Source organism: Rhinolophus sinicus, linkage group LG09 (genome assembly GCF_036562045.2).
Source record: "Rhinolophus sinicus isolate RSC01 linkage group LG09, ASM3656204v1, whole genome shotgun sequence".
In the NCBI taxonomy this organism is placed as follows: domain Eukaryota; kingdom Metazoa; phylum Chordata; class Mammalia; order Chiroptera; family Rhinolophidae; genus Rhinolophus; species Rhinolophus sinicus.
Window position 1 is genome coordinate 105,114,712 of NC_133758.1, and position 23,771 is coordinate 105,138,482.

The window sequence follows — 23,771 nt, forward strand, 5'->3', positions numbered from 1 at the left end:
AATTTAAAACTAAATATTTTTTTAAAACTCGAGTGCCTTTTTAATAAGAGTACAGTCTTTCTGTTTTTTATTTTTTATTTGTGATGTGTTTGGATGAGCTACTTGCCACAAAGCTGATGAGTAAAAAAGGAAATGACAGTATTTTTTAGTCAGATATGGGTATGACTCATAAGTAATCACTTTTTTGGTTTGGATCTTTAAAGAAATAAGAAAATCTATTCAGAAACTTTGATTTTAAAATGGTGGCTGATGTGAAATAAGAAAGGAAGAAAATACAGTGCAAAATTAACATGAGCTGTGTCATTTTAGATCCAAACATAAGTGCATTTTTAAAGAAAATTATGCTCATTAAAAATATATATTGTTCAACATTACTTGACTGAAAACAGTGAATTTTGCAAACAACTGCTGTTAATTATATAGCAAGACATTTGCACTGTGTGAGAAAAGGACAAGCTGGTAACAGTTTTGGAATAATGATCTTTGAATCTTTAATTTCTTTGAATAATGTTTGTAGTTTTCAGAGTGTAAGTGTGGCACTTCTTTTGTTAAATTTATTCCTAAGTATTTTATTCTCTTTGATGTTACTGTAAATGGAGTTTTCTTCATTTCATTTTCAGATTGTTCATTACAGCTCTGTAGAAATACAATTGATATTTGTGTACTGGTCTTTTATCTTGCAACCTTGCTGAACTCATTTATTTTAATTTTCTTAGTGGCTTATTTAGGGCTTTGGTTTGGTTTTTTTGTTTTTTTCAATATATAAGATCATGTTCTGTAGCTAGAGGTAGAACTGCCTTTGCTTTCCAATTTGGATGCCTCATTTTATACACTAATTGCCCTGGCTGCAACCTCCAACACAACGTTGACGGTGGCGAGAGCAAGCATCCCTTTCTTGTTCTTGATACCAGGAAAAAGCATCCAGTCTTTTGTCATTAAGTCTGATGTTAGCTGTGCCTTTATCAGATTGAAGAAGTTCCCTTCTATTCCTAGTTTGTGGAGAGCTTTTATTATGAAAGGGTGTTAGACTTTGTCAACTGCTTTTCTACATTTCATGAAAGGATCACGTGGTACTTTAGAAATCTTTTATTTACAGACAAACCCAACTCTGTGTAAAAAAGGGATAGTTATTGGCTCACTGAAAGTCCAGAGCATATCTTATCTATGGGTATGACATGCTTTGATTGATGTGTTCAGAAACTGCCATCAGATTTGCTTCTTTTCCCCGCCTCCCTCAAATCCTCCCACCCAATTTCCTTTTATGTGTGAATCGTGTGTGAGTCTCATTTGATGGCAAAATTACTGCCCACAGCCCCACATCAACATCTTCAAGACCAAAGCAAAAAAAGAGTATCCATTTCTTTGCTGCCTTTCCCCAGTCCCAGAGAAAGTCCCAGAATTATCTCTGGTTGGGTCTCTGCCATCACGTAATATATCGTTGAGGACAGGGGATGTGAAGCTCCATTTAAGCCTGAATTACATGCCGAACCTGGAGCTGGTCAGCCCCACACCAGCTACATGGATAGAGTGTGGAGAAGGGGGTTTCAGTAATAGAAATGTGGGGGAGTAGATGCTAGGGTGCCAAAAATAAATGTGCACTATACTTTCTATAGGGAAGTAATCCAGGATAATACAAAGTATGTGAAATTGACATTTAAATACTTTTATTCCCCTCCCCCCTCCCTGGCAGCAGGAGTTTATATGAGTTAAAACTTTTCCTTGCTTATTGAGGTTTGTTTCCTAATCCTTCCAAGCAGGGAGTTTGGCTGACAGCACATTCCCTCTCCAGGGGAGGATGGCAAAAAAAGGGAGTGGGGTTTAGTCTCATGCTAAGGAAGCAGGGAGTGGTACCAACAGTTTTCATCTACTCGTTTGTTACCTTGAATACTTTATCATTTCCACGTATATTAGCCAGGATTCTTCAGAGAAACAGAAGTCATAAGACAAATGGGAGGACATTTATGACGGGAATTGGCTCACGCAGCTATGGAGACTGGGAAATTCCACAATCTGTTGTCTGTACGCTGGAGAAATCGGAGAGCTGGTGATGCAATTCAGTCTGAGTTCGAAGGCCTGAGAATGGGAATGTGGGGAGGGTGTAAGTCCAGGGCTGAGTCCAAAAGCCCGAGAACCAGGTGTGCCAGTGCACCAGGGCAGGAGAAGATGGACGGATGTCGCAGCCCTCAGAGAGAGCAAATTTGGCCTTACTCTGCCTTTTTGTTCTACTGAGGCCCACAGTGGATTGGCTGATGCTTACCTGCCTCAGTTTACTGATTCAGATGCTAACCTCTCTCAGAGACACACCTAGAAACGATGTTTTACCAGCAGCTAGCCCAGTCAAGTTGATACATGAAATTAGCCATCGTATACCAACCAAAGTAACGGCAGATTCATTTAAAACAGTATGTGGGTTAATGGGCTCTTCATCATCCATGCATCTTTTCTCATAGAATTCATCATTCCTGAGCTGACTCTGAGCTTCATCATGAAAGAGCAGTGTGTCCCAGCACTACTCCGGACTCTCCATGGCTCTGCCTTTAAATGAGATGCGAATACGTAATGGGAATGAGACTTCTCTGATCTCTTTATGTGCCTCCTGAAATTCCAGGAGCTTTATGCTTTAAAGAAAAGTTTTTCTTGGTCATAGGTATTGTGGTTAAATCTCCAGAAAACAATAACGACATATTGAACTTCCCCTAGCATAATTATAACTTCTGAATAGATACTGAACCTATTACAGGGAAGTTACTCTTTCAGTGACTATTATTGTTTACCAGCTTCTTTCAGAACTTACTGCAGCTGTACTTTGTGTGTGGGGGGTGAGGGAGAGAGGAGGGGTGCCATATTTAACATTTTTCAGATTCCTGTAAAATAAACGTAATGTAGTACCACATTTTTTAAAGATTTAGACTTTTTTTTTTTCACATTTCAGTAACTCTGAAATCAGGAAACGCCTTAGAATCAATGCCATGTCATGCCTGAATAAGCAGGTGGTTTTTTTCTTTCTTGTGACACATAAAATAATGATGTATCTTAAAACTGATGATGTGTGATGATTAATTTTGTGTGTCAACTTACCTGGGCCAGGGGGTGCCCAGACATTTGGCCAAACATCATTCTTGGTGTATCTGTGAGGGTGTTTCTGGATGAGAGTAGCATTTGAATTGATAGATCCAGTAAAGTAGATTGCTTTCCCTAATGCGTGGGTCTCATCCAATCAATCAAAGACCTAAATGGAACCAAAAGACTAAGAGGGAACTCTTCCAGCCTGAGTGCTTGAGCTGAGACATTCATCTTTTCTTGCTTTCTGACTTGGACTGAACCATTGGTTCTTATTGGGTCTCAAGCCTGCCGACTTTCAGACTGGAATTACAATCGGCTCTCCTGGGTCTCTCACTTGCTGACTGCAGATTTTGGGATTTCTCAGCCTCTATCACTGTATGAGCCAATTCCTTTGTATATATAATATACATATATAATATACTTTGTATATATAATAATATAATATATATAATATACTTTGTATGTAAACAAAGTATATTATATATATATATAGAGAGAGAGAGAGAGAGAGAAAGAGAGACATGCTGTTGGTTCTGTTTTTCTGGAGAATCCTGACTAATACAGATGGGGCTCTAAAATTGATAAAATGTAGTAATTGAGGGTATCCTTCATTTCTTCTACTGTTCTACACCAGGGTAGCTACCGTTCTATAGTTCTAGAAATGGGCCTTGAGGGTTATTATGCTGGGAGGGGCAGGGTAGAAAGACATGGTTTTCTTCCCAAATCTTCTATGTACTTCCTGTGTGACCTTAATCTACCTGGGATTGGTTTCCTTATCTGTAAAATGAGCTGGTTGGACTAGTTGATTTCAAAAGTCTCTTCCATTACTCAGGTTCTCAGGTATTGATTCATCTGTTTCAGTGCAGGGAGGTGACCTGAGGGGTAAATACTTAGACTCTCTTTCACAGGGCTAAAATATCACCAGTAAAGTCTAATTCCAGGAGTGTGAGTCTGCTCAGCAAGACATAGTGTGATGATCAGTGTGGTTTCCTGGGTTGTAATGTTTGCGTCAAGAACTGTGGCCTTCAAGTTTGAGTTTCCATAAAATTTGAAGCCTAGGTCAGGAAGCATCACTTGCTGAAATAAAAATTTACAAGTTCGTCCCAAGAGGTTGGCCAGCCAATAATGCACTTGTGTTGAGATAAGGCCATGAGGCTCCTTACATCCAGTAAAAGGTCTAAGTGTCTCCCTGGGAAGGAGTCCTCAACGTAAAATATAACAAGAGGAATCTACGCTCTAGTTTTAGAAAAGGTTACTTATGCTGGGGGAGAAAGGCTTGTATGGCAGTATATTTCAGTGACTGCCATGAATTACTAGAGGATAGATTTGAGAATCAGTACTTACCCAGTTTTGTTTAAGGAAGTGAGAGACATGGTACCTGGCAGGCCTGAGTATTCTGGTTCCTAGAAAAGCAGACCACAGGAAGTAAACAATGAGGGAAACCTCTCTCCTGCCACCTACCTCCTGTGCCTGAGTTTAGATTTAGTGCTGACCATTCAGCTCCCTGATTGCATATGTGGTTTCTCTGTACCATGATCTTGGGCTGGGGGTGCTCCAGGAAGCACACTGAGCTCCTGTTAGAACGTAATAAATCAACAGCATTTTGACACCGACTGGTGTCTTATGCACCTGGTTTGTGTGACTCAATCCCCAAGGACCCATCATCAAACGTCTGTTCCTGAGCAGGCCTGGAGCTCTACTCAAAGCCCCTACTCCCTTCCTTCTGGCTGCCCAGCCACAGAAGAGTCCTATGCGAGAAACGTATCCCAAAGGGCAGTGGCATTTCAGAGAAAGAAAAGTAATAGGCCTGACTGGGGAAACTGACAAGGCTCATGCAGAGATAGTCAGGGGTGACATTTAGACAGAAGATCCAGCTTCAGCAAAAGCCTAGAGCAGGAATACAGCAAATAAGTTTGGTCTGACTAGAATGAGGATTAGATAAGATGTACATTTCAACTGAATACCGTTTGCCCCCCGAAATTCTCTGAAGTCAAAGTAGTTAAGCCCTTGAATACGTTAAGATTACACAATTTCAGTGTTTTGATACTAAATAGCAAGTCAAAGTTACCTTCTCCGAGGGGTCGTATGACCTTAGGCAGGCTTATTAGCACTCTGGCGCTGAAAGGGTATTGTATAATCTTTTTCCTCATTAATCTTTTGTCTTAAAAAAATTGGAAATCACAGATTACTAGTACAATATTGAGGGGGGAAAGGGGATAAACATCATCGGTAATCCCATTACCTAGGGAATCATCACAATATTTGTTGCTGACCCTTCCAGATTTTTTCTATGTGACTACAAATATATGCGTTTGTGGGTGTTTTTTTGTTTTACAAAAATGGGATCAAACATATATGTCTTTGCTAACCTACTTGAAATTCCCTGACATGTAAACTCCTTGGAGCTGGGACCCAGCAGCATTCATTGCTAGGTACTATTGTTATGTCCTGGGAGGCACCTCAGACACAGGCAGTGATTGAGACCCTGCTCTTGCTTCTGTTTTCAGGTTGGCAGCCCCGATGGTTCCTTCTCTGTGGGGGGATATTATCCTATTATGATTCTCCTGAAGATGCCTGGAAAGGTTGCAAAGGGAGCATCCAAATGGCAGTCTGTGAAATTCAAGGTGAGAAACCAAGAGAGCCGCAGGCTTTCTTTCTCTGCCTCCCCCAACAAAATAATATTTTAAATAACCCACTGGTTTCTGCAAGCCTTTCTCTGAAGCTCCTATAGTACAGACAAAAATACATAGTGTTATGTCCCAGAAGAAAGCCTTGCAAATAAGACCTAAAACTGCAGCCAGTTTTTACAAGGAGGTTGGTTAAGAGGTAGTCAAAATAATGAGAGCAATGGGTGTAAACACACATCGAGTATTCATTCCATAGTCGCCTGCCCACCTGGGGCCAGTGGCTATTTGCAAAGCTTATTTAAGTCTTCTTACTACAGCATCAAACACTTCTGTGTTTAAATCAGGACACACACTCTCCTTCTCACCACCACCACATATTCAAAACAAAACAAGCAAACACCTAACAGACCTTCAAATAGCCTTTACTTCTTGGTTTTGGGAATTGTGCGACACACTGAGAAGACATAGTTCAGAAGCAGATTAGAAAGAGAAACAGATTAGAAAGGAATTTTAGGGTTGGGGACTGGTGAGTGGAAGACAGAGAGTGTGGTTTGCTTGCTTCTTCTCCTGAGGACTCTAAGGGAATTCTCACACTGTTGATCTGACTTGTGAAGGGAAGTAGAAAAGGAAAAATACTGTGTTCTTGATTGCGTAGGAAACCCAAGGAGATACAGGGTGCACTCTTACTTGCGGGCATGCAAGCCTCTTTGACCTCAGAGCAGCATACTTTACACACATAAGCCAAAAAAGAGATGTTTCTCTTTATTCTGATAAAAGATCCTAAGAAGAATTGGGTGACTTTTTTTTTTTTTTAAGGCCCAAATCTTTGTGATACTGTGGAGCTATTTGCAGCATCTTCCCTCTTCATCAGCGGAAGCGTCTAGGGAGAGATAACTAAGCTAGGAGACGTAGTAAGGGCTGGCATCCCGCCTCCGTTGAAGCCTTCAGTGACTGGCACCAGTTGAGCTCAGGAATTTGGGGGGATGGAGGCTTCCCAGACAGGGCTCTGCTGGCTTTCTGACTTCCCTCCGCTTTGATCCCAGTTCACTCTGTAGATAACACGCGTATGGACCTGATCATCCCTGGGGAGCAGTATTTCTACCTGAAGGCCAGAAGTGTGGCCGAGAGACAGCGGTGGCTGGTAGCCCTGGGGTCAGCCAAGGCTTGCCTGACGGACAGTAGGACCCAGAAGGAAAAAGGCAAGTACTGATTGTCCTCTGGTTTGAGAACCTTGGGACTCACCCACCGGCCTCTCTGGGTCCCCTATTTGTTATCTTGCTTCTGACCACCTACCCAGCTTTTTGTATCATGCAAATGATAGAAAATACAGAATTTAAACCGTGGTCTCTAACATTTTTTCATAACATACTGTGGTAGAGAGTACAGGCTTTGGAGCCAGATACAACTGGGTTCAAATCATAGCTTTGCAGGTTACTGGCTTTGTGACCTTGGCGTGCGTCACAAAACCTCTCCGATCTTCCGTTTCCTCATATTTTTAAAAAAGGTAATAACCCACATTAGAAGGATTAGCACAAGAATTAGTGATGATGTGAAACTGTCCATACCCAGTCTGGCACAAAGTTCACCTTCGGGAAAGAGAGCTGAACCAGAGAAGCCTTGGATCAGGGTGCTTTCTGCAGAGACACCGCGCTTTCCCCGCCCTTTCCTTGGGGTGGATGGATACTTAATTGTCAGCTTGCTACTGCTTAATGCTCATTAACCTGACGTCATTAGGTCTCCTGACAACCATGGTACAACTCTCTATCTGGACTGGGTCAAGCGTGCCAGGGCTTACTGCCTGAGCCCAGGTTGCCACTTTCCCAGCTGCTGAGTTCCATATGTACACCTGAAGAAATTGGTGGGCGAGGAGGGCCTCTAGAAGAAAGTATTTAAGAGCATCTTTCTCATGTCAGGTGTGGTAGATGCGTAACTCTCCAAGTAAACTGGAAATGGGCTCCTCGTTGGTGTTTTTTAATGCTAAATCGGGAGTCAAGTCTAGACCCTGTCAGCTTTGACTCAGATCCGGTGGTATGTGCAGCTTTTTTATGGAGAAGAAACACCAGTGGACCTGATTGTAGCTGCGCCCTCAGCCCCACGGTGGCTGGAGTGCTGTGCTAATTAGGGAGCAGCCGGTGCACGGAGGGTGCATTACTGGCCTTGACAGGTGCTGGACCGGTCCTCTGAGTCAACGAGCCATCTTATTAGTGGTAATTGCATGTTACACCACAGTTTCCCAACTTTGAGCGCTGTGTTAGCAGGTCGATAGCTATGACCCCATTTGACTCCGCTCCCAGTTCTCACACGAGTGGATCAGAAGTACGCTGCCTCCTTCTGCCGCTGCCCCAATCACGCAATATGCCGGCTGAAGAAATAATGTAGATCGCTTCAAAAGACTGGAGATCTTTTTCTGTTTTTCTTGCTCCTATGTCTTCATCTATATCCTACCTGTTATCCATACTATAAATACCTGACTTTAAACGTAGGTTACGTATTCTACAATCTGTGTAGTATACTAACTAGTAAATCATTCATTTTGATAATGACGTACATGATCATCGTTTTCTTATTTAGAATTTGCTGAAAACACTGAAAACTTGAAAACCAAAATGTCGGAACTAAGACTCTACTGTGACCTCCTTGTCCAGCAAGTGGATAAAACAAAAGAAGTGACTACAACTGGTGTGTCCAGTTCTGAGGTAAAACCCACATTCCCTGATGGCTTTTAAACGAGGGTTTTTAAAGGTGAAGATTGAGGGTTAGAGGTTATTGGGAACAAGCTGGTATGCAGACGTTCTGGAGGTGCAGGTTTTGGTGGGAGCTTTGGAACTTGGCCATTTACGGTAAGGGGTGTCAGCAACGGATCTTCCTGCCCGAGAGACGTTTCACTTCTGAAAGGGTTCAAGTGTTCCAGTTCCGGTCCTGCCCTGGTCCTTTGGTTCCATGCGGGGTGAGGGTGGGGGCAAAAATTTGTTTCCAGGTGCAGCTGGAGGTCCAAGTTCTCTCCTCTGCGCATGCTTTGGCTGTGGGACTTAAGGCTGTGGTCTCTGAAAGGCAATTTAGCATCTTGTTAGAAACAGGATAGGACCGTTTAGAGCTGGTTCTGTGGTTACACTCAGCGTGGAAGCTGCAGTCCCATTCCTGCATGCCTTGCCCTACGCATCTCTTCCATCTGGCTGTTCCTGATCCTTTTAATAGTATATGCACTGCTATATAAAGGACATTTTATCTTTTTATAGTCATGCACCATTTAACGATGGGGGTATGTTCTGAGAAATGTGTCGTGAGGTGATTTTGTCATTGTGTGAACATCGCAGAGTGCACTTACACAAACCTAGAGGGCATAGCCTCGCGCACACCTCTGCTATGTGGTGTACCACCATCGTATATGCGGCCGTTATTATTATGCCTGTGTAATAAACTGGTGGTCTAGTAAGTAAAATGTTTCTCTGAGTTCTGTGGGCTGCTCTAGCAAATTAATCAAATGCAAGGGGAGGGTGGGTCATTGGAATCTCCAATCGATAGCCAGTCAGTCAGAAAAACAGGTGACAACTTGGACTTGTCCTTGGTGTCTGAAGTGGGGAGTGGGGAGCACCCTTGTAGGACAGCCCTTGATCTGGGAGAGCGAACGGTATTCTCCAGGAAGATAGTGTCAGAACTTATTTGAATGGTAGGACACCCAGCTGGTGTCAGCATTGTTTGATGGTGTAGGGAAAAAAACCATACATCATAATTGGCGTCAGAATCTTAGCGGTCCACAACCAGTAACATCACCTGCTAGCTTGTTAAAAAGACAACACTGAGGAAAATATGGAGGCCCCTGTTAAAGAACAAAATTCAGCTAAATGAATTTTAAAGATTTTGTTGGCTATATTCAGCGATTCGCGAGTCAGGCAGCATCCTGTCTCGCAGATAGAAAGGAGCTCGAAAAGCTGCACAAGGCTAGAGAATTTTATAGACCAAAGTGAGCAGGAACGAGGAAGTTGTATTGGGCATTTGATGATTGGGTAAAGCAGGGCTACTGTCCTTATACGGGACAAAGGGAAGTCTTGGAGCCTGGTCAGGTAACTTGTGCTGAGCAGGCGAGTGCTGATTGGTGCACCAAGGCCTTTCTTTTTTGGGAAAGCCCATTACAAAAACTTAGTTAAGTTTTTGGTTTGCTGACGTGAGGCTTAGCATGAGGGACTCCATCTTGGGCCCAATCTGGTTACTTTAACACTACCAAGATTTGGTTATTGCACTCTCTAGTCAGGATGTGGCTTCAATTTCCTGAATAACATATTAATATCAATACCCAGAGGAAAAACACCCCAGACAAGTAAAATAACTTGGAGGAAAAAAAGCAATGATCAGATGGAAAAAAGAATTCCAGTTGCTGAAATCTCTTAGACTTATCTGTACTGAAAGCCGAAAAACCCATTCTGAAAGCAAACAATGTGTGGTATGTGGTTTCTAATGCTTCTGCTCCAGAACCTCATTTTTACTCAGGCAATGGAAGACATTTTTCCATTCCCACTGGTCCTCAGTCTCTGTGATTCCATTTCATGTCTGCCATCCTTATAGATTGGAAACCCTTATAGTTCTGGCACAGTGCTGGCATAAAACACTGTTGGGTTGAAAGCAGTGTTGCCTTCAACTGGAGTAATGGGTGAGTGTGAAGGGTCAGATGGAGGCTAAAACTTGTGAATGGTTAATAGATACATTGGACTCACTCAGTCTTTTTCTTTTATAACTGATGTACATATTTGTTCATCAAAATAGGTGGGTACATTATTATTGTGTTGCTGTGGATAGAAACCTCTAAGGACATTCCACACTTGGGCTTTTTCTTTTTTGGCAAGATAAAGGAGTCTTCCACTCTGGTTGTTTCGTAGGAGGGAATTGATGTGGGAACTCTGCTGAAATCGACCTGCAATACTTTTCTGAAGACTTTGGAAGAATGCATGCAGATCGCAAATGCCGCCTTCACCTCCGAGCTGCTGTGTCGCACTCCCCCGGGATCCCCCCAGCTGGCCTTGCTCAAGTCCAACAAGGTGAGGGTCCCGCTCAGCTTGGCTGCCGTAGGGTTAAAGAAAAGTTGCAAATTTAAACTCATATACTGAGCTATGTTCTCCATAGGTGACTGATAAAGCTTTTTTTGGTGGACATTCCTTTATGTCCACTTTTACATCTGCCTTCAGTCCCCCATATCCAATAGGTCATTTCTGGCAATTTTACCACCTAAACATGTCTCTGATATAGCTAGCTTCTTCTGTCCAGCCTCCTTGTCCAGTGAGTCTCGCCGAGATTTGTGGTAACCTTCTACCACGAACATTCAGCCTGATGACCCTTCCAGGCAGCTGGATGGTATAGCTAGTCGTGCAGTGGGAATTAGACCACTTTACCCAAACCTTTCAGGCGCTCCCTCGTTGCCCCTAAGTCAGAACTTCTTAGCCCTTTTCCACATCCCCAGCCTCTTTCCCTGTCATAACCTGGCTGGAGCGTGTTAATCGCTTGTAGTTCCCCCCACATCTTTGTGCCCTTTCCCAGTGCCAAAAATGCCCTCTCACCTGTCTTTCCCTGATTAGCGCTTATTCGTCCTTCAAGATTTAATCTCTTCTTCCCTGAATCCCTAAGTAGGACCAAGAGGTCCACCTCTCCGTATGCCCTTATTTTAACTTTACTCTATGTTGAAATTACCTTAAGGGCAGGAACCCCCTGCTGTTTACCTTCACACTCCCAGTGTTTGATGCAGTGCTGCATCGCAGTTTGGTGTTTATTATTGTTTAATGAGCATGACTGAAATGATAAGAAAGCCAAGAAGCAAGGGTGTGGCTATGATAATTAGGTCCTTCCAAAGACCATCTTTCTTTTCCTTAGAAATTTGGGAACACTTATTTGAATAAACACGAAGGGCTAATTGGGATCAGGGACTCCCTACTTTTAGGAGGATCAACAATTGTAAAATTGAACACTGGGGCAGTGCATATGTTACATCATATTTACCACTTTCATATGTGATAAAACTCTAAATATGCTCTGTTGGAAGTTTAACGTAAATTTTTATTTCTTTGCTTCTTTTAAAGATGAAACATCCTATTGTACCGATTCATAATTCATTGGAAAGGTACAGTAACTTTGTTTTCTCTTTTTTCTTTAAAAAAAAAAAAGTCTTTTCAGAAAGAGTGTCTTGACCAGCCAGTGGTTTTCCTCATGATTTGGGATGATACCAGAAGGCAGCAGTATCTGATACTCCTCTTTTGGGTGAGCCTGATTCAGTGCAGACCTCCCATTCCTCAGTGACCGCTAGGGAGGGTGTTTGCATCTTCCCCAGGCCACGGATCTCACCCAAAACATCTAGTAGCTTGTGGCGGAGCTGGGCATTGAGCTAAGTAAGCTATTATCCAGCAAAGACAGTGCTATTTTGTTTTGTATAAAAAATAAAAATCTTAGGTAGCTTTACAGGTTGGAAAAAGACCTTACTATCAAAATCTAAATTCTTTCTTCCTCTAAAGGTGCCTTTGGTTTTTAAAAAAAGGACACCTAGTTGTGTTTCTATTATTTGGTGTCTTTATTCAGTTATTATTTGATATACGCAGTCCCGTATTTTGACCAAGTCCATATATCTGTCCTTTACAATGATTATTTAATGTTTCATCTCTTTATATTCTATTGTTTGCTTCCTCAGTACAAGGATTGGTCCAAATTTGGTTGTTAACAATTTTATCCTGTCCTAAATATTTCTACTAAGAACACCTCTATAAATTTTTTTTTCTTTTGAGGTATTTCCTCAATATACTCCTACATTTTTCATTGCAAACTTGAAATATGGTTTTTCTTTAGAAAATAAATACTTTTCTTGGCGTCACCAGGTAGCTAGGACTCCTTCCCTTTATTTTTATCAGAAGAAAATATATTTGTGCTAATTTGGCTAGTTCTGCTCACTTATAAGTTGTTATGAATGGCCCTTGAACAGAATCAGCTGTTCCACTTACGTGGTAAATCGCCTTTTCGTTACCCTGAAGAGTAGTGGTTCCCCAGGATGTAGCCTGTCCTCCCGGGTTTTTCTGTCAGACACACTTTGCAGCTTGTATTCTCCCTGCCACATGTGGCTTCTAGGCAGTTAACTGCTAGGCAAGCCCATGAATGTGGTCAGTGACTTTGAGAGCAGAGAGAGAAAAACTCCCAGGGAGAAGCTGAGGAAAGTGAGAAAAGTGTTAAATGTGGGGCCTGTAGACAGCTGATTGAAAACCGAACAGTTCTCAGTGTCTGTTTCCTGTTGCTTGTGGGGAACAGAAAGTTCGCGTCAGCTGAGGGTATATGAAGAGGCACTAATGGCTCTTTGATTTCCTAACTTCAGCCTAGAGACAGGCCTGGTCCCATCACAGGCAGATACCTGCTTTGCGGGCAGGAGGGGAAGGGATTTCACTGGATTTAGTAATTCTGTTTTGTAATGGCTGTTCAAAGGAGCTGGTGGTTGTAAGCCCTGCCCCTATTCCTCAGAATAAGACCTACCTGGGCAATCTATTTATGACCAAATAATTGGACTTTCTGGCTTTTTTTCCTTTTAAAACGTTTCTAGGCAAATGGAGTTAAACAATTGTGAAAATGGATCTTTAAATATGGAAGTAAATGATGATGAAGACATCGTAATGAAAAACAAGAGCTCCTTATATTTGAAATCCGCAGTGACGGATTGCAGCATATCAAGTGAAGAAAATACAGATGACAATCTAACAGGTAAAAACAAAAGTACCGTCTGAAGCAAACCATTGAACAATACGATCTTGGGAGTTTGATTCATGATCTGTGATGTGACACCTGTTAGGGACTGACCTGAAGACAGCTTACCAGGTAGCTCCCGAAGCAGGTGTGTGAGCTGCACAACAGGTTACTTGGCCACATTCTGCCATCCCATCTGACCCGGTGTTGAAAAGACAGAATAGGGAAGCATTTTCCCGCTCTGTGTTCAGTGAGCAGCACCTGTCTGCACTGACTCTTCAGAGTATGAGTGTCTCACTGGCCTTCCACTCTGAATCTCCGAGTCCTTTGAACTTAGACTATGACGTCAGGCTTAAGAGTGTATAAAGTTATGGCAGTTCAGTTTTCCACCCTCCTGGCTTCTTGTGGGGCCTGTGGGTGTTAGAACTCACCCACCACCATCAGGTATTTATCCGGCCTTCTCTGTGTTTGTCAAGCCAGAGCCCCCCGTTTCAGGTAATAGCCTCTGGTTGAAATGCTGGCCTTTTAAATTGGCTAATTCCAGTGGCTCTGACCACTAAAACCAACTTCCCATCAGTCCAAGACCATTGCATTGGCGCTTTTAATTGTGTTATAAGCATTTAATAAATATTTTAAAGATAAAATTTTTTAAAACTTTCCTCTTCATCGCCTTGGAAATAAGAGAACCTGTTTTCCCAGACAAGTTGGAAAAAGAAGGTGTTTTTCTCATAACTGTTAATGTAAGGCAAGCAATCCACACATCACGGAAGTCTTGTCCCTTGAACGAATAATAAAGACAAGAGAAGTTTTACCAAAGCAGGACTGTTATTTGACCCAATAATTTTACTTTTAGGAATTTGTCCATAGGGAATAGTCGGATTTAAGGACAAATCTCTGTGGACGAGGATGTTTTTTATGACATGACAGTCGATTCTCATTCTTCACGTGGTCGTATTCTATAGTCACTGCAGACACTGAATTAGCAAATACTGAACCATTAATCCTAGGAGAAATACAGGGAGGGTTAGGTTCGTGCAAGCCTCTGTTCACAACTTTTTTGTCAACTAATCAATATGTAACCTTGTTTTATGTGTCTCTGCGTAAAGACACCTTATTTAATATATACTGTTGATTTATTAACATTGAACCCATGGCCAATAGCTCTGTGAGTCATGCCTGAGCCGAGCTTGTCGAAGACGTGTATTTTCTCCGTAAGACACATCACAGCCTTCTTGTGCTCAGGAACACTAGCCAGCATTGCACTTGGGGGCCCTTTCAATGACAAAAAGGCAAAAACCTTGGCACGAAAGAAATACACTTGTGTACATTTCGAGAGCTGAAATAAGAAGGCCGAGTATCACCTTGTTCAACCTTAGCTGGGAACGTGTATGTCAGGTGACTCAAATTTTTCACCACTCTGCACATGTCCAGAAATGACCGCCAAAGGGCTGCCAGCGTTGATTTTAGGATTACAAATAAACTTTAGCAAGTAGACACACTCACAAATACAGAAGACACTAATAACGAGGATCGACTATTTGCAACACTAAAATTTTAGAAACCACCTCAATGCCATCCATATGAGCATGATGCAATATTACATGGTCATTAGAATCATGTTTTGAAGAGCATTGAATGAAAATGAAAATATTTTTTGATACACTGTTCAGTGAAAACAAGCAGGATACAAATCTACATATATTTCAACCAAATTTGTTTGACTGTATTATACATAGGTGTATGTGTACAGTTTTTCACAGGCTTTTATTTCTGTGTACTTGTCTGTGTTCTAGAAGTTCAACAATGAGTATGTATTAATTTTTATAATAAATAGATAATAGGTTAGTAATAAGAGATTGGTAATAAGTATCTTCTACTTTGAAGTCCAAGGTGAAATAATGAAGGAAAAGGAAGAGGAGAATCTGGGAAATCATGGCAGTGACTTGGCACAGCCTGGAGCCAATTCCTCAGAATCCCGCTGGGAAGAAGGCCAAGACGTCATCCCAACTTTCTTTAGTACCATGAACACCAGGTATTCTATATTCTCTAAAATCACTGGCCGTTGGACACCAGTCTCCCTTCTGGAAAATCAATCCTGGTGTTCTTTTCAGGTGATGGTGTATTCTAACAGAACAGAGAATATGGTCCACCCAAGTCTCTGCTTTCCTATTTGCCTTGTCTGAAGCAGTAGATGAGACGGAATTGGATTGTGAGAGTGGACTCTGTGAACAAATTTTAGCTTGCTTTGGAAGATGATCTTTGGAAATGATTTTATTAGAATGTCTTGTATTAGAAAAATAATCACTGGGGCATCTCTGAAATCAGACCAAGTAATTTGCCCTGTAGAGGGGCAGCTGTTTCCATGACCACCTCTGAACTGCAGAGAGCGTTAATGTTGTATCTTCACTCTTTCCTCCTCTTTATCGCCACACTGTTTAGCTTTAGTGACATTGAACTTCTGGAAGATAGTGGCATTCCCACAGAAGCATTCTTGGCATCGTGTTACGCTGTGGTTCCAGTACTGGGTAAGAGTGCTCCATTCACTTTAAATTCAGTAGTCTCTAGAATCCGTCTCACTGCAGTTATCTTGTAGTAGAAATACCCTGAACTATGCGTACAGTGAGATCACCCTTCTTAACTACTTCTTCATATCACCAGCCACGTAGAATTAAAACTGTATGACCTTAAGCATTATTGCAGTTTTCCATTTCATTTCTAATTATGATTAAGTGTTGACCTCAGAGTAACATGACAAAAAAAGGGAATTCTGTTTTCTAGAAATCATAATTAAAGGCAAAAGTGAAAGTTAAGAAACAGACCATCAAATCTACTGTTACTAGGAAAAATATTTACCAGTTAAAATGTTTTTTCAAAGAGTAAAAAAAAATTATATGTATGTTTATTTAAGTTCAAATTACATGTACTTTTTATGGAGTCAGTAGTACCAAGAATCGCTAATGTGTTGAAATCTGCTATATGACCCATTTAATAACTGTGCATCTTTTTTTAAAATTGAGGTATGACTTGCACAGAACTTGTTATGATTCAGTGAGTTTTAACAAATGCACCTACCTCTGTAATCCACATTCCTATCAAGACAGAGAATGTTTTCACCACCCCAGAATGTTCCCTGTGCCAGTCAGCCCCCAACCTGTCACCCAGCCTGAGGCAACCATTTTACAGCTTTCTGTCACCATAGATTAGTTTTACGTGCTCAGAAATCTCATTTATATTGCACTCTTGCATCTGACTTTTTCTCTCAATATACTCGTAATGTTTCCATCCTTGTTGTTACATGTGTCAGCAGTTCATTCCTTGTTATTGTGGAATAGTATTCTGTTAAATGACTATGACACAATTTGTTTCATCATTCTCCATATTAATGGACATTTGGGTAGTTTCTTATTTGAGGCTATTATATATGAAATTGCTGTGGACATTTTTGTGTCTGTGGACATATGTTTTCCTTTCTCTTGAGCAAACACCTAGGAGTGGAATTGCTAATTCATAGGCTTCATATGGTTAACTTTGTAAAGAGTGGTTGCACAACTGTAGACTTCCAACAGCACTGTATCATTTGCTTCACATCTTCACTGACACTCGACGGTGTCAGTGTTTTGGGTTTTGGCCATTCTTGTGTTTCGTGGTATCCTCTGGCTTTAATTTGCATTTCCCTGATGACTAATGATGTTATGCACTTTTTCATATAATTATTGGCCTTCGCTATCTCTTCCATTTTGAAGTCTGTTCAAATCTTTCATCCATTTTTAAAAGTTGGTTAGTTGCCATTTTACTATTGAGTTGTAAGAGTTCTTTATATATTGAGAGTAACGTTCCATTGTAGGCATATGCATTGTATTTTCCCCCAGACTGTGGCTGCCCATTTCTTTCTTTAATGACGTCTTTTGAAGAGCAGAGTTTTTAATTTTCATGAAAGCCCATTTAATTGTTTTCTTTCTTTTCATAGTTAGTGCTTTCAGTGTCCTAAGAAATCTTTGCTTACCCCCAAGGTTATGAAGATATTCTCCTGTGTTGTCTTCTATACTCTAGTTTTGATTTTATGTTTACGTCTATGACTCATCTTGGAATTAGTTTTTGTATGTGGTATGAAGTGAGGGTTGAGAGTCTTTTTTTTAATTATGATTATTATTATATCTGGTTGTTCAAGAACCAGTTGTTGAAAGACATTTTTTCCCCTTTTACATTACTTTGGCTTCTTTGTTGAAAATCAATTGACCTAAAAGTGTGGGTCTATTTCTGGACTCTCTTCTTCTGTTCCAATGATCTGTTCATTTTCCTTTTGCAAATACTGCCTTTGTTCCTGCCTTTCTTCCGGATCAGTCAAGTATTTTTTAGGATTCCATTATATTTTCTCTTTTGGATTTTCAGCTAAACCCCTTTGTATTATTTTTTTTAGTTGTTCTTGTCCAACAAAAATATTCAAACCACATATATAATTTTTAAATTTTCTAGCAGGCACATTAAAATAGTAAAACATCACATACAACTAATGTTTATAATGTATTTTATCTAACTTAGTATATCCAAAATATCATCTCAACATGTAATCAATATAAAAGAATCATTAATGAGATATTTTGCATTTTTTTGGTAGTACTGAGTCTTTGAAATCTGGTATGTATTTTACACTTACAGCGTATTTCAGTTTGGAATAGCTACACTGCAAGCACGAAGCGGCCGCCAATCTAGCCGCTGCCGTATCGGACAGTGCAGCCCTAAGGATTACAATACGCTTTCTAAGCTTAGAAGATCATTCTCACCTGCCACTTAGGACCTTACTACAGTTACTCACCTCTGAGGAGTGTAATATTGGGTTGGTGCACAAACAATTGTGGTTTACAAGGTTAAAAATAATTGCAAAAACTGCAATTGCTTTTGCACCAACCTAACAGGAAAATGTGATGAGACTATCCTAAAAGCTTTTGAAGCTTATATTTAGAAAAGGACTTAAAAGTAAAAAATAAAAGGTTTTTTTGGGGGTGGGGGGAAGAGGCACCTGCGAAATTTACTGTTACTATAAAAAATATTTTCCACTTGAAAATATTGCTTTTTCAAAGATGTTTTTCATCTTTTCTTATAGACAAACTTGGCCCGACAGTGTTTGCTCCTGTTAAAATGGATCTTGTTGGAAATATTAAGGTGAATGTACCAGCTTGTCTCTGGGGCAACGGTATAATGGGAGGAAAGAGTTGCATGAAGTCTCATTCAGAAACAAATGGTTGTTGCGTTTTATATTCAGGATAAAAACGTATAGGCCAGCTGTGAGAAAGGTTCTGAGGCAAAAAACAAAATAGTTCAATAACAATACTTTAAAACCCTAAGACTCATTCTAGCTTAAGCCTCGTAAGAATTCTCAGACACACACATTACCTTGAACATGTAAGGAAGAAAGTAAGAGGCCTCATTTATTTTGGTTTCTTAGAGGCCTGCTTGGCAAATGTAGACGTCTCAGTACTGTACTGATTTGCTTGACCGCTTTCCCATTTTTAACTTGCACGGTTGGCCTGCTTTTCCTGCAGAAGGTGAATCAGAAGTATATAACCAACAAGGAAGAGTTCACCACCCTCCAGAAGATCGTGCTGCACGAGGTGGAGGCAGGTGTCGCCCAGGTTAGGAACTCAGCCACGGAAGCCTTGCTGTGGCTGAAAAGGTGAGGCAGCTGAGCTGGGGCAGCTGCTAAATTCCAGCGCAATCGAAATGTTACCAGCAAAAAATTATGTAAAGAAGACTGCTTCTGAGTGAAGAATCTAACCCCACTGCATAGCCTTTTCTAGAAGGTCTAATGAAGAGAAATGCCACTATTCCTGTTTTTCTTTTTTTCTGCTTTCCTCTTGATGGCGATAAACATTGTTAATAGCGTACTTTTTTTTTTTAATCTGAAAACACGCCAAAGTTGACTGGTTTCTCTTTAAGTCAGTGGATCATGAACTGTAGAGGCATCAGAATCACGTGGAGGGCTTGTTAAAAACACAGATGCTCCACCCCAAACCCAGAGTTTCTAATGCAGTAGGGTCTGGAGTGGGGCCCCAGAATTTGCCTTTCTAACAAGTTCCCAGGGGATGCTGAAGCGGCCTGTCCTGGGACCACTTTATCACATGAGAAGAGCCAGAGCAAACTAAAGGGAAATGACAGAGAAGAAACTCTGACAGGATTGTCATAGGGCTTGACCTGTTCACTGCTGTGCCCAAGATATTATTGAAAAAGAAGCTGATGTCTGCAATATCTCTACACCCGTTCAACATATGTATGTGAACTTGGAAAATAACATTTCTTCATCTTTTTTTTTGTTTTAGAGGTCTCAAATTTTTGAAAGGATTTTTGACAGAAGTGAAAAATGGAGAAAAGGATATCCAGACAGCCCTGAGTAAGTGTTCTTTATGTTTTGATTGGTCAGTTGAATAGGATGGGGAATGGAGACCCCTAGAAGAAGACACAAGGGTGGAGGGAAAATTGCTGCTTTTCAGGGTTTGATTTTGTCTCTTTTCTATTTATTGTTATTAATTGTGTGTTTCTTATATGCTTTGTTAAAAAATAATCCATGAGATAGTGGCCTGGTAATCTAGACCTAACTTAATAAAAATCAGTGTGTCTTAAAGAAGAGCTTAATAAATGGAGAGCCATCTCTTAATCTTAATAGGAAAACCTAACATTTCCAAGAAGTTTGTTCTTCCTAAATTAATCTTCAAATACAGTGCAGTCCTCTAAAATCAACATCCAAAGAGAAACTAGTTTGGGAGACCGTAAAAGGGAGGGGCTGGGAACCCTGGGAGTTTTCTCTGGAGTGAGGTGAAGGGTGGGTCATCGTCTTGGACCCCTCAGACGCCCTGTGTCCCACTGTCCTAGTGGTAGAGCTGAGACTGGGATTGAGGCCTGGGTCAAAGGAGATCATCCTGTGTCTCCAGCATCTTAATGCAGTGACTGGAACAGTGTAGGTGCTTAATAAACACTGGGTTGGTGGGTGAATAGATGGATGGATCGGAGTCAATCACACCAGTGTTGAAAGCATTAAAGACTTGGAAGGATCCTGAGAGTGCCCCTAACCGTGGCTGAACTGTCACTCTTGGCCTCTAGGAAATTCCTGCGCATGGGCCTGGAGGCAGGGGGTGGGGTAGGGTGGGAGGATGGGCCATGAAACTCCATATCACCTTGAGCCCTATATTGTTACGATGTGGAGAAGCACATGGCCAAGCTCTAAGTAGCCATGATTATAAATAGTGACCTGAGTGAATTAGATGCTTCTGGTGGGGATGGGAGCCCGTGTTCACTGCAGCACTTTGTCAGTCTCGGATGAGTTCACCTCCTTCTGTTTGTCCTCCCTGTGGGCCCCGAGTCCCGAGGGATTCTGCCCCCACACAATTTTCCCAGGCCTTTCTGTCTGGAAACTTGCTGGGGTGCCATGAAACGTAACAGCTGATACTTCTTAACACTTTATGAAGAATTTAGACAACTTAATCCTCAAATCCGTTTTTGCTGGTTAGGTAACCAAAATTTTGAAAGATTAAAATACATGCCAAGACCACAAACGGTTTTAATCAGGGTCATTTGGGGGCCCCTGACTCCAAGGTCCCTGTTTCTTCCACAAAAGATCTTCACTACTAAAAGTATATTCACCGTAATGCTTCATACCCCCTAACCAGTGTCTTTATGACTTGTGGACTGGACAAGATCATGGGCTTTCTGGATTCCACTACTTAATAATACGGTGCCCATAGTCAATATACTTAACCCTTTCTGTTTCTCAGTTTCCTCATCTATAAAATGGGAATGATGATATAATATCCCTTACAAGGTTGTTGTGAAGAGTAAACAGTTTCAAGCCTGTGAAAGGTTAGAAAAATGGTGTATAATAAGCACTTAATACAGGTTAGCGTCTATTGTCGTTTCTATTTTTATCATTGTGACATACGAAATTGATCATCTGCCAGAAAATGGGGTTTATTGGTCCCAAATCAGACATGGAAAACTTCCAGAGCCTGAGGGCCAAGCCAGAAATTCCTCTCCAGACTATCTTCTTAGTATGGAAATTTTACATGGGGGGGGGAGCGTAGGTGGTGAGATTCCCCCACCTGCAGGAAATGCAGAAGAAAGGATTCACCACTCTGTGCGTGGTGGACTCCACATGTCACATGATGCTGTTGCTTTGTCATGGCTGCCTGTGTGAGGGGGAGAGGGGAATGCTGATCTCATTTACCCCCCTGCTGGAGCTGGGGTAGAATAGGACCCAGCTGCTCACAGGGCACCAGCAAGTGACAAGAAAAGCTTTGGCCCTGGAGGAGGGGAGGAAGCTGAGGATATGTATGCCCTTTCTGCCCAGCCTCCACCCCTCATTCAGCCCCTTTTTCTCCCCTGCCTTTTGCTGGATTTTGAGACTGGGCCCGGAAATGTTGACTCTGGAGAGAGAGGAGACTTGAAGGACAAAGGCTGCTTCAAAACTGAAATAATCTCTCAGCGTTTCCTTCCTTTCGTCCCCTTCAGCACTATTTTCAGTGTAAAGGGAAAAGGGGCTGTGAATTTGAGATTTGTGTCCTGATGTCCAGGATTATTTTAGAGGTTGGTACGTAGGGACCCCTAGTTTCTTGCTGCTGTTCAATATGGAGAGAGAACGGTCCCCTAACCATCCCACCCTCCCCTCCAGGCACAGACACAGGCAGCTCTGTGCAAACAAATGTAGTTTATGAGAAACATTTGCACGTTAACTGTTTAGATCCCATAGGCTCCTCGATGCATGCTTCTGTTGGGTTAATGGTTTCTTTTCTCATTTTGAAACCACAGCCTTTATAAGTGGGACCAATATATTGTCTGAAATGAAGGCACTTATAGAGCACGCGGTGTAATTATGACGCTAGGTTCTTGATAAGCATTCTCTTTACTCTTCCAAATACTCCCCTTTTACAGCCAGTAAATTGAAGTTCAGAGAAGATAAATCCCTTCCCTGGAGTCTCAAATCTAGATCCGTGGTTCTCAAAGTGGTCCACGGGCGGCAGCATCTTTATTACCTGGAAACTTGTTAGAAACGCAGACTACCAGGCCCCACCTGACACCTGCTGACACAGAAAGTCCAGCAGAGCCCAGCAATCTGTGTGTAAACACGTCATTCAAATGATTCTAAGCCGTGCTGAAGTTTGAGACCCACTCATCTAGAGCTAGAACTTGAAGCTCAGTTACCCTCAGCAGCAGTGAATTTTGCCTTCCTTTCATGATAATTAGCTAGTTCTCCAATAAGTGAAAAATTGTACTAACCTAGGAACAACAGCAAGACAGTTACAGATAAATTAAGGATACACCTTGGCTGGCACTCCCAAATTTGAAAACACTGCTTAAGAAAGGTTTAAAGGTCCGTGTTCTTAAAACTTGCATAATCTGAGTGGCCTTGACATGGAAAAGGCCTAAGTGACGTAATGGAAGCTTTGGAATCAGTTCACACTCTGGAAAATGCGTGGGTGGCCATTGGGCTGCTGCTGCTCTGTGACCTGGAATGAGGTCCCGCATCTGGAAGGAGGCCGTGAACTTTATACTGCCTGCTTCTGCAGTTGCGCCATCACTTGGATTCCCCATAATGATGGTTAGAGCGGAGTATTTCGGGTGGTCTCATGCCAAGAGCTGCTCTGAACCCTTAGCGTTCTATGACATTCTCCAGAAATCATTCTAAGAAAACAGTTGGGTCTACAAGGTGGGTATGTTTAATGGTCCTCCCAATAGGCGGGCCCTTCCAATTGCAGATGCCATGTCAGAAAGAGCTTTAGGAGAGCGTTCTTGTAAGTGGAAGGAAGAACAGTTGCTCTGGCATTTCATGCCCCATTGTACTATAATAAATGTTACGTGCTCTGCGCCGTTCCCTCCGCGGCGGGTAGCATGTCACCACGTCCCTCACCTCAAAATGACTCCACCAATGTCAGGTAAATATTAACACCACGAAGATCTCTAGCTCACAGCAGGACAAATGTTTAAAGGATGCTCAGTTATACATTTAATATGAAAGGCTTTCATGCACAAGGAGAGACCTATGTGAGAGAGAGAAAGTCCGGACTCATAATCAGATATTTAGTGTCAAATCATAACTTGACTAATTGTTATGACAATGCTATGGAACAGGAATGAAGCCATGTCCGCTCCAGAACTGCGCCCAGCATGTGCTCTGGTGGCAGAATTGGTTAACAGTCCTACAGGTTCTCTTCTCGGTAATGCCTGAAGTTAGCGAGGGTATCTCTGGGTTCTTGTTTCACTTCTGTCCACTAGTGTTTAAGATGGCTTTTCTCTAGACGATTCATTTGCCTGAAGCTTAGTCACTACCAAGAATTCAGAGGGTACATTCCTAGTAGCTCAGTTTTTTTATTATAAATATTTCAGACATTTAACAAATAT

The 23,771-nt window shown here is 41.6% G+C and overlaps 1 protein-coding gene across 3 annotated transcripts in view; it reads left to right on the forward strand.

The window, feature by feature from the left end:
• The window catches only part of PLEKHA8 (pleckstrin homology domain containing A8), a 71,421-nt gene that overhangs the window by 15,041 nt on the left and 32,609 nt on the right, over window positions 1-23,771 (forward strand). For 2 of the 3 annotated variants that reach the window (XM_019726184.2, XM_019726183.2), the window contains exons 2-12: window positions 5,571-5,687; window positions 6,734-6,889; window positions 8,262-8,386; window positions 10,562-10,720; window positions 11,753-11,793; window positions 13,249-13,406; window positions 15,273-15,420; window positions 15,828-15,913; window positions 18,490-18,548; window positions 18,929-19,059; window positions 19,703-19,773. In XM_019726184.2, coding sequence (XP_019581743.2) covers window positions 5,571-5,687; window positions 6,734-6,889; window positions 8,262-8,386; window positions 10,562-10,720; window positions 11,753-11,793; window positions 13,249-13,406; window positions 15,273-15,420; window positions 15,828-15,913; window positions 18,490-18,548; window positions 18,929-19,059; window positions 19,703-19,773 — 1,251 coding nt within the window. Of the gene's footprint in view, window positions 1-5,569; window positions 5,688-6,733; window positions 6,890-8,261; window positions 8,387-10,561; window positions 10,721-11,752; window positions 11,794-13,248; window positions 13,407-15,272; window positions 15,421-15,827; window positions 15,914-18,489; window positions 18,549-18,928; window positions 19,060-19,702; window positions 19,774-23,771 lie in introns of all 3 variants that reach the window. The other variant, XM_074340931.1, reaches the window with a different exon arrangement.